The sequence below is a fragment of the Colletotrichum siamense genome, assembly GCF_013390195.1.
Source record: "Colletotrichum siamense strain Cg363 chromosome Unknown KSG_Cg363_contig13, whole genome shotgun sequence".
Taxonomy (NCBI): Eukaryota; Fungi; Ascomycota; class Sordariomycetes; order Glomerellales; family Glomerellaceae; genus Colletotrichum; species Colletotrichum siamense.
The window spans coordinates 442,786-453,314 of NW_023501026.1; the positions used below are offsets into that span (position 1 = coordinate 442,786).

The following is a 10,529-nucleotide window of genomic DNA, read 5'->3' on the forward strand; positions in this document are numbered from 1 at the left end:
CGCCGTCTTTGTCCGTTGCGCCCACTACCATCATTCCTATCACGTTCTCGGCGATCTGCGGCCAACCGGTAGTAGGCGCTCTAGTGTTTCCAGCTACAAGAACAAAGACGACGCTTAACCTATTCGCCATCGCGCTCATTAGATTTCCTGAGTGCATCATTGTCAGTTTTCAAGTCTCAGGACAGCGAGTCGGATGAAGAATCCATCCAAGGTACTTACGGGCCTGGATATCGCGAAAAGAAATCTCCTGTTCTGTCTCCCCAGGATGTATTGACAACGCACGAACTCGGCGACTTCCCGGCGCAGCCGTTGGCAATGAGAACGAGTATCTCGAGCAACCTTTCTTTTTCTGCCCCTGAATTGAGCGGGCAAGGAACAAGAACCAGTTCAGCGTTTCTGGCAACGCCAACATTTCTGCCGCCAGCATAGCTAGCTACCAGATAGCCATGCTGCGTGAGCGGGTAAAAGACAGACCAACGAGGACCCAACGCATGGGATTGTAGTGGCGCCGCTCGTCTTGACTGGACGTATTCCTGTTGAATTGGTTAGTTTTGCCTCGAGACTCTTGCAATCATCAAATGGACCTACCGGAGCGTTTGGCATCCAGTTCCCCTCAATGACGTAGATCGTTTGGCCCCGTCCAAAATTGTTGTCGTAGTCGTAGGTGTACTCGTCCGCAGTTGGCCTATGTCTCGGTTTGGTACCGTCCTCATCCCAGACCACGCCCGCTGCGAAGCATAATTGAGAAAGGTGCCAGCTTCCTGTTGTCTCCGAGTGGTAGACTCGCTTACCAAGTGCGCTGGGGAGTCTGTTTCATCGGAAATGCTCATGTCGACCGCCGCCAGGCTATCGTTCGCCGCAAAAATTGCATTGTTGGTTCGTGACATGGTCGTGGCCGTATTTTCATACTCCCATTGATAAGGCGATCTGATGAAACTGATACCCTAAGACAACGGCTTAGCTGTTACTTTCTTGCCACACGACCATCAACCGGGCCTGACTTACCGGTATGCTGTTAGACCTGAGCCAGTCCTTCGTGGTTTTGTCCACGTTCCATACGTAGAAAAAGGAAGTCCAATCTAGACCATCGGCACGTACCTCGTGCCACCTGCTGTCCAAGCGTGGTTGTAGCTCGTTGAACGCGGCCTTCCTTCTTCTCAGAAACTCAAGAACCGTATCACGCATTGTTCGACTCAGTGGATTGTCCAGATATATGAAGCCTTGGCCGCTATTGCCGACTTGGCACGTCCTCCAATCCGGCTCATTGAGCTCGTCCCTGCGGTGCAGCGAAGATGAGTTCCCCGCGATAGTGGCTTTTGCATCTCGGGCTCTGAGCGCAGCGGTGATTGGCGTCAATGTACACACGTTCCTGGTCCATGTGGCCTTGGCGTCGCGGAAATTGCAACCGCCATCTCGAGTTGACCTGTGTTGCCGTTGTTTTCGTCTCGGAGCTCGATACCGTGGTGACAAAGAAGCTTGTGGTGAAACAGAGTGAAGGTTCGGCAGGGGTACAGTCTGCCGGTTTCGGAGGAGGTACTGGTTTCCCTCCAGGTATTATTCTACGGTAGATTCACAATGAGCTAGTCAATATCTTCACCCAGAGGACAGCTGTACTTACGTCATCTTGGGCCAAGGAGGCAACGTGCCTTTGATGGTGAACCCAGGGGGAAGCCGAATCTGATCGAGTCTTGGGGGGCCACTGTCATTGAAGTTAGCATTAGCCTTCTCAAATATCTTTCGATGCCAGGACGGGGATGTGGATGTACGTACGGTCCCTAAAGGCCAGGTGGCATGTTGAACTCTCAACCACGAATATTGATGTCCCAGTCGCCCCAAGCGTTACAGATCTTTCTTCGCGTTAGCGAAATCATCGACACGCGACGGGATGACTTCGAATTTTACGCACAAGGAAGAACCACAGGCGACAGCTCAACTTGTGCTTGCCATTGTCATCGTCTTCGCCTTCATCTGGTACAGGCCTAGGGACAGGCACCAGTTCCATGTCTGGCCAGTCGTCGAACGGAATGGCTTAGGCTCCTCGGGTTGTATCCAGTCGTCTTCATCCTCGGGTGTTTCAGTGATAGGTATCAAAGGTTCATCCGAGGTAGGTGGTCTGGTAGTTCAATTGCTCGGCGGCCCGTTCGTGATTGCAGGCCAAGGGGGAAGCTGGATGGTACGCGATTCACCATCGATACCTGTGGTGATCCGAGGCAGATCGACGCTTCCGGATGGTCAAATCGTGCCGGTGGTGGAGCCGCTTGTGGCGTTGACGTTGGAGAAGCTCATCGAGCTTAATGTGAGCCGCGGCGGATTCACGGTGATGGTCTTGGTGGAGCCCCCTTGTAAGACGATGGACGTCGTGTAGGCCGGGATCGTGATGGCCGTTGCCTAAGGGAGGGCACTCGGAGTGAATACGAACAGACACGGAGGGGAGCACTGGGCAGGTGTGTTGTCGTAAACCTTGGGATCGAGGTATGCAACCTCTCCGTTATATGCGCTATGCACTGTTTAGCATCGTGTTGCCTTCCTGAATCTCCTCATGAAGGACACTTACCCAGGTTCTCCTTGATGATCCACCCCCAAATCGGTGGAACGTCCAAAGTTGAGTGATCTGTACTTGGTAATGCGCGCCTGTTTGTTCGCATCATCCATGTAGGCCACCCATTCACCTAGGAGCCCAGTGTCTAGCCAGCGCTTGTCCCTCGCGAATTTTGGATGCCAGAAACTTACTGTCGTCATGTACGAGGTAGTCGGACTCAGTCTCGTCTGTCCACTGCTTCTTGACTCGGCCCTCGGCAATGATCTCGTTGATCTCGCCGTTGCTGATGTAACCGCCGGTACCAGTACATGTTCCTTTGGCAGCGCCAGATTCCTTGCCTGTGTAGGTGCAAAAGGGACCGCTGCAGGAAGCATCCCTCATCTTAAAGGAGCGGCCATAGCTTGAAACTCCAACAACGATCTTGGCTGATGGCACGCCCGCTTTGGTGACCATTGCCAAGGACGACATTGTCTCGGTCATGTTGACGTGGGATCGGAGACAGTTACCAGCAGGGCACCCGGGCTGGGCCCATTTGCTTTCGAAGTCACATTGACCTAGTCGGAAAGTATGTTAGTCCACCTGCAAGTAGGTAGCTGTGAGATGTCATGTTGGGCTTGACGTGCAAGTCGTAGGTCATGTAAATGATGTAGTCGAGGTGCTCACTCCTCTCAGCGATGAGGAACTGCTTCAGGTACCAACATGAAGCGGGCGCAGCGATGGAAACCGTCTTGTCGCCAGGCATCTTCTCCCTGAAAGGTTTGACGAACTCGAGATAATCCTCAGCCTCTTGTGGATCACCGGGGGGGATTCCGGGTATGTCAGGCTGAGCTGAATATTCCCAGTCAAAGTCCACGCCGTCCAATCCGTGTGTGAGAACAAAGTCGACACATGCCTGGGCAAGTATCGCTCGGTTTGCAGGCTTGACGGTATTGGGGAAGAGCTGATAGGTGGCAGGCTCTGTGAACAAAGCCCAGCCTCCAAACGCAACGATACGCTTGAAGTCGCTGAACCCCTTGAACCCCTCAAACACGTCACCCAACTTTCCCAGACTGACCCCGAAGCTCGGGGTGATGTCGGCAAAGGAGAAGTGGATGTGTGTGTAAGAGGAGGGGATCTGCTGAGGCGTCATGTAAGGACAGGGTCGCTGATGGTTCCATGCCTCGTAATAGCCGACTTTCATGAACTGTGCCTGCGGGGAGCCTGTCTCGAGCTCCATGCCGCAGTTCTGCACACAGCCATTTGTATTGGGCTTGGCCGTGCCTGGGTTTGCAGTGGTGGACTCGGTAGGTACGCAAAAGTCGGAGTCAATACCACATTTTCCCCAGATGTTGCAGCAAACCTTCAACGGACAGGGGCTCAAGTCTTCGATCTTTTGGCTTCCAGTGGGAGCCTTGGTCCCGGGCTTGTCGGGCCGCATTCTGCTTCGGGGTTCTCTGCGGGCATGCGAGGGGTGCCGGGACCGACGCAAATCTGCTGGCCGGGGAGGAGGGTACAGCCTCGACAACCGTATGTTTGTTCGTTGTATTTGTCGAGGTCGTACTCTTTGATGTTGTACTTGATAGCGATTGCCGAGCAAGCGTCCTGGTTCTGGACAACGTATGACACGCAAGTGCCGTCCGGCCGAGGAGCCGGCGGTGCGCGCTTGCTAATGCCACTGAACTCGCGTCGAATGATGGGAATCTCTGTGGGTCATTTGTCGTCTTCGACGAGGCTCTGCGATCCGAGATCGCGCACACAACGAGCTTCGGACCAGGAGCGCAAGGCTCCCTATACTCAAGCGAAGTCGCCGGTAGAATCGATAGCCAGGCCCACGTGCTGGTTTGAGGAGTTGCTGTCGTCGCCGCATACTTGAACGATTAACCTCCCAAGCCCATTATCGCTTTGGCTGTCGTCAAACAAGCGGCCCCCGACAATTCCGTTCACGAATCCGACGGCGAGCTCCCGGTTCGCAATGTCTGTGCCGGCGTGGAGCCCAACGAGCACACCTTGACTATAGCCGTACACGACGGCCTCGTCACAGTTGATGGGGTTCCTCAGGAATTCTTGAATGTTTCGAATAGCGCCGATTATGCCGTCCTCGGCAGAGACATCCGCCGCAGTGGATATCTTTTCAGGCTTCCCGGAGATCCATCGTGCCGTGGTATTGACGCTGTTTGAGGCTCTGCATAGTGGCAGCGGATGCTCATCATCTTCGTCAATAACACGGTTGTCGTGGCATTGTTGGATATGACTGTCGTTGGAAGTGAATGCAGTTGCCGATTTAGATATGTAGAGTGGTTCCGGAACAGACGTAGCAGTGAGAGCCTTGGTGGACGTAGTGGTTTTGCCAGCCGTGCAGGCTCGAATCTCGATTTGGATGTCGGGATCATCGATCGGGTTGAAAGTAGCAAAGGTGAAGAGCATTGGCTCGGCGTAAAGACGGAGCTCATCGATTGAGTAGAATTTGTTCCAGTCCGCCTGCCGAGGGCTTTCGAGACACGACCTTGGGCAGAAGTCCTGAGACTGAAGGGGGTTACCTTCCACGCTGGTTCTTACTGCAGTGGCGGCGGACGAGAGGATTGCAAGGACGATTGCCGCCTTCCGGCGCAGCTTGTTTTGAGGGATGGTGACAATAAAAGAACTCGGATGACCTGTGCGAGTGAAACGGAATCAACGTAAGGAGGGTTTGTATGGTGTTATTCATCGGGTATGGCCACTCCTATCCACGTATTGATCTACCTTAAATACAGTCGGCCTACTATGCAATGTACAAGCATTCTCGCCAGCTCGGCAGGGCCGAGATGAAGCTGAGATTACAAACACAAAGAATGGCCTTCGCGAGCTATTAGCCTATTCTCTAGTCCATACCTTCCGATCAACTTCCCTTTCGGACTTATCTTCACGGCCTAACACCAAACTTTCACCTTCCAAGATCCAAAACGGGCAAACACCGGATCCCATCGTCGTGCTCTAGTAGCTTGGCGAGTAATCATGTCAGCAAGGAAGGCTACTACGAAAGTAGCTGCAGCAGATTTTATGTCCCGATTAGTAGCAGAACCAGGGATCTGCTGATCATGCGACTAGATCTCCGCCTCGTGATTAGAATTATATTGATTGGATAGTCAGATTATCAGTTGAATGCAGCCTCAGCGTCTGATATGCGAGAGTGGGCATGGTGAATGAGAATGGTAATGGCCGACTTGGCAGTAGAATGGAAGCAGGGCCAGACCACGTGCAAACTGTTAAGCAAGGCTCAAGCCCGATCGACGGAGCCGTTATGTCTGTAGACTTTGTAAGTACTTATGCCGCCTCGATGTCTCTGTCAAATCATCATCATCATCATCATCCAAGGCACGCCTCGACTTGTCTCGCATCCTCTCTGTCTATCCAGCATTTACATTCAGCTTCCACCAAAATGCATTGGCTACAGACTGTCGTGTTGTCGCTCGCCGGTGCCTAGTCGGGTCACTGTCTTGTGGCTCGACGCATCGGCGCTCGTGGCGAGGATCCCAACTATCCCTACGATCCGGCAACCACCCGATACTGCAGCTACTGGCTGTACCACGTCGCGGACCTCCCGTGTAACGAGATCCTCATTGCTTGGGGGTTTTCCCTTGCCGACTTCCTTTGTTGGGTAAGTGTGATCGTCCATCGCTTCACCATCTGCACCCCCCATGGCCCATGCTGGTCTCGTCCATTGGGCAGAATGGACCTTCTTTCTAACCCGTTCTTATTTAGAATCCTTCTTTGGTCCCGGACTGCAAGCCCCTCAAGAATGAATGGTCGTACTGTGTTCAGACGACTGGCGAGCCGACCACTGATCCGGGGACGATCCTACCCCCACTGATTCGGACAACGGTATCGAGACACCCGTTCCATACCAATCTGGCATGGTTAGTGACTGCGACAAGTTCTACCTGATCCCCCAGGACTCGGGTTGCCAAGCTGCCGCCAACAAGAACGGCATAACCCTCGCCGACTTCATCAAGTGAAACCCCGGCGCTGGTGCCACTTGCTCCGGACTCTGGGCCGATGTCTACACCTGTGTCTCTGTCATCGGTCACGAGCCTCAGCTCAGCACTCCCGCCACACCCACCACCCCACCCCGCGGCATCACCACTCCCGTGCCTACTCAGCCCGAGCTGGTAGGCAACTGCAACAATTTTTATTTCGTCCAGCAAGACCAGTCCTAGAAAGCCATCGCTAGGCAATACGGCATCTCCATAACCCAGTTCCTGGCTTAGAACCCCAAGGCTAGCGCCTCCTACGGCGGTCTCTGGGCTAATACGTACGCCGGTGTGTCTATCATCGGTTACGAGCCGACTCTCGTTCAGCCCGGAAACGGTGTCGCTACCCCTTCTCCTATCCAGAGTAGTATGGTAACCAATCACGACACCTTCCACTTTGTCCGAAGCGATGAATCATGCCGTATCATTGCCGACAAGTTTGGTATCACTGTCGCTAACTTTGTGGCATGGAACTCTGCGGTCGGATCCAGCTGCGCGGGTCTTTGGGCAAACACTTACGCTTGCATCACCGTTTTATAATACTGCTTTGAGTGGACAGCTAGTCGATGTGTCGAGAAAAGATGGACTGGAGCGAGAGAATAGATAGACTGGAGCAAGAGAATAGTGCCGGCATTTTAGGTGGTTCGGTCTCAACTGCGACGTTGACGCGATGGGTGCATCAACCAGCCCACCCGACACCATGGAATAAGCATGCAGTGTGCCTGACTGCGCGGGCTCTCACCTCTATCGCTCAGTGGAGGACGCACGGACCGGCTTACAAGTGCCGAGGTATCTAGGTAGGTACTGAGAGATGGAAGCTCTCATAAGCTCCTACTGCAGTGGGAGTTTTCAGACACTAAGGTAGGTATGTACCAGCCCGGCAGTCGGAGGTGATGCACCGATGCCTTGGTGGAGGAGTTGACGGTTTGGGGGCTCAGATGACGACGTGGATTTCCATCTTTGGTGGGGGATGGTGACGGTTCAAGAGGAGTGGTGACAGTCCACGTCTTCCGTCACCACCATGCCCCACTAAACACCCTGCATCGATGCCACGGCACCTGCAGGAACGAGCGGTGTGGGTAAGGTGAGTTGTGGCAGGGAGTATCCCAGCACGTCAATTTAGTCAGTGATCTCACGATTATGGGAGCTGCAAAATTTACATTGGCAGGGAGTCACTCCTTCTCGAAGCTTCCTGTTGTCCTGGTCGACTCCTTGGGCGCGTGCACCGGTGATAGAGGGGGCAGATTTCGCTGTGCAAGATGCGTGTAGGCAAAAGTCTTCGAAATCGCCATGGGATCTTCCGCAGCCTGCGTGCAAAATCCTGTAAGGTGCCGCAAAACATCCCAAACAGATGAAGTGGTCATCGAATGCGTCCCGATAGCATTGTGTTTGGGATGGTCTTGATGGCCATGATGGTGGCGGCGGTGGTGGCCACCTCAATCACATCCAGATGTCTGCGCAGACAACTGCCTGGCTGCGACTTCCAAGTTCCATCTCCTTCGCACGGACGGTGGGAGAGCGTGTCTAGCCAATAAGAGAAGTTGTCTGCCAGACAAACTCTGTTAGTGGAAGCTTTGGGAAGGAGTGGGACCGGGTCCAGAAGCTCATAGCTGTGGTCTTTGGAAGGAGTGGCCGATTCTGGCGCTGGAATCGGCATGCAGCCCCTGGAAGCACAGCACCGGCACTGGAGCACCGACCAAGGTAAACATCTGACGTATTTTAGGTCCACCCAACCCACACCCAATGGACGGCCACGACACTCGGCGTCAAGTTTGAGCCTGACCATCACGACATCTTCTTCGGACATTGAAGCTGTTCACAAGAGGCACTTGGTTCATCTAGCCAAACCCCGCAAACGTGATGAGTCTATGGAGGCGATGGCAACGGCCACCAGCCCGCCATTTGTTAGGACGATTAGCAAGATGTAGTGGGCTATGGGTTGTCGCTTGACGCGAATGCTGTGACCCCTTGAATCTGCCAGAGGACTTCCGCACATGGGATTGAGTTATCAGCGTTCCGTTCTAGCTTGTCTCATCAGTGCAAATATGCTGCATGGGACGGTGCTCGGAGCTTAATGCGGCGTTGGTGATTTGTACAATGAGAGGGAGGGACCGAGGAGACGCATACATGGAATGCATCTGACGCGACGGGTCTGACTATATGGAACACCCAAACGATTCATTAGCTTGTAGACATTCTGAGGGTGGGCGAGCTGGTATGGCAATCCTTTGTGGGTGCAAAGGGATCCCAGCCTGTGTCGTTGCGATGGGATTCTCCTGAATTGTTAGGTTTGTTTTCTGATTCATTTTCCGCAGGCTTCTGAGTAGAAGCCATGCCGGTCTTGCGCAGCTCTGATAGCACGGATCTTTACGTGACTCCTTGAAGACGGGATTGCCGATACCGCGTCGTGGCACGGAGAAGACTCTGGTCCGAAGTGGTCGTTGATGGAGCTAGGGCTTGTTCGGAGATAAAACGACATCAGATGAATGGAATGAGATAAGCGAGATCAGATCCGCCAATAGAACCCCTGTGGGGCAAGCTGTGGGGCAAGCTGTCCTCCTAGCACAAGAACGGTCGAGGTACTTTCGACGGTAGCCGACACCTGCAATACTATATAAATGTCCCCGCGCGGAAAGCATTTAAGAAATACTTCAAAAATAGCTTAATACTATGATTCACATGTCTGAGAATGTTAGTGAACCATTTTAATCAAAAGTAAGCTGAGGAATGCAGATCTGAAATGTCTGGAGGCTGAAATCTCGTCGCGATTCCGACGATTTTGCCCGCAACGAAGTTGACAGCAATGTACCGCAAAAGTCGCGCGGGGCCCTACCGCACTCCGAGCCCGCGCCACAGCGCTGAGCTTGCATTTGCAACCTGGATGAAGCATTTGGTGACTTATCAAGGGACAGGGTACACTCCGTGATATTGTCGCTTAAGCGTCCTGACAGCTTGCGACTATCTGCGTGTAGAAGTGTTGGCGAACGGGTGCCGTGGAAAGGGAATACGCAGGAGATATCCGACGAAGGATTCGCGGGCTTGTTCCAGTCGAAGACTGCCTGCTGGGTAAAAGTTCCCACCGCCTTCCAAAAGCTCCTAAGCTAAAAGCTGCTGTAAGTTTTTGGAGCTGTTGGACCCGAGGCCCATCAGCTCCCGTCCCCCACAAAACGCCATTACCCTACAAGCTGCTGCTACCTTTTCAGAGCTCATGCCGAAGCAGACCTCGGTTCCAGTGGAACAATGCATCGACACATAGAGGCACGAACTCGCTCTGACAATGATGCTGTGTAGGAATCAGCCACCTAGAAGTGAAAGCTGCGGCGTGGACGGTCATTTCAGACCAACGGCTTGGGATGAATTGAAAAGGATCGGGACTGTCGAGTTTGGCAACTTAACTGACTCACAAATTATTGCAGTCTGATCTAGTGAATAGACATCGGCGGAAGATTCGAAAATGCGAGCGATGGGGAGCACTTGATATCTCGGTGCGCCATACATGTCCGCCTAGTCCAAGAACTCTTACCGATGAGGACGAAGCCGAAGATGCTGAGCGTCTTCGACTTCCTCTAAAACGGGTTCTCATCCGCGTCGGTACCTCACAGAGCGCGAAAGGTGGTCACGCTAGAAGAGCTCAGTAAGATAGTTAGCGCACCATATGGGACTTTTCTTTTTGGTGTACGGTCAGAGCTACCATTCTCCCCTCCCGTATGACTCGCTGCTTTTCAAAATCACCGGTCACTATTGGTCCTTTTTCAAACCGTCTTTTCCTACACCTACCTCATCCAGTCCGAAGATGGCCATTCATACGTAGGGCGAACTCCCTGAGCACGTCCGCGTCGATTTGAGAACCTTTATCGAATCCATCTATACCCATCGCGCCGAGACCTACGCACGCCTTTCTGAACTCAAGACCTCCCTGTCCAAGCCACCTGAACCAACGGATGTTTGTGACGTCCACCGTTATTTGCCGATCGACGCCATATCAGTCGTCACAGAGGCAATAC

At 53.2% G+C, this 10,529-nt stretch overlaps 1 protein-coding gene across 1 annotated transcript; it reads left to right on the forward strand.

Annotated features, from left to right (window-relative positions):
- Positions 1-6,408: 6,408 nt before the first annotated feature.
- CGCS363_v015058 (LysM domain-containing protein) lies at positions 6,409-7,065 on the forward strand (the record flags this gene model as incomplete). The annotated part of the gene is made up of 2 exons (XM_036646907.1): positions 6,409-6,506; positions 6,777-7,065. The coding sequence occupies 2 exons, from the start codon at positions 6,409-6,411 to the stop codon at positions 7,063-7,065; spliced, it is 387 nt and encodes a 128-aa protein (XP_036487875.1).
- Positions 7,066-10,529: the final 3,464 nt, after the last annotated feature.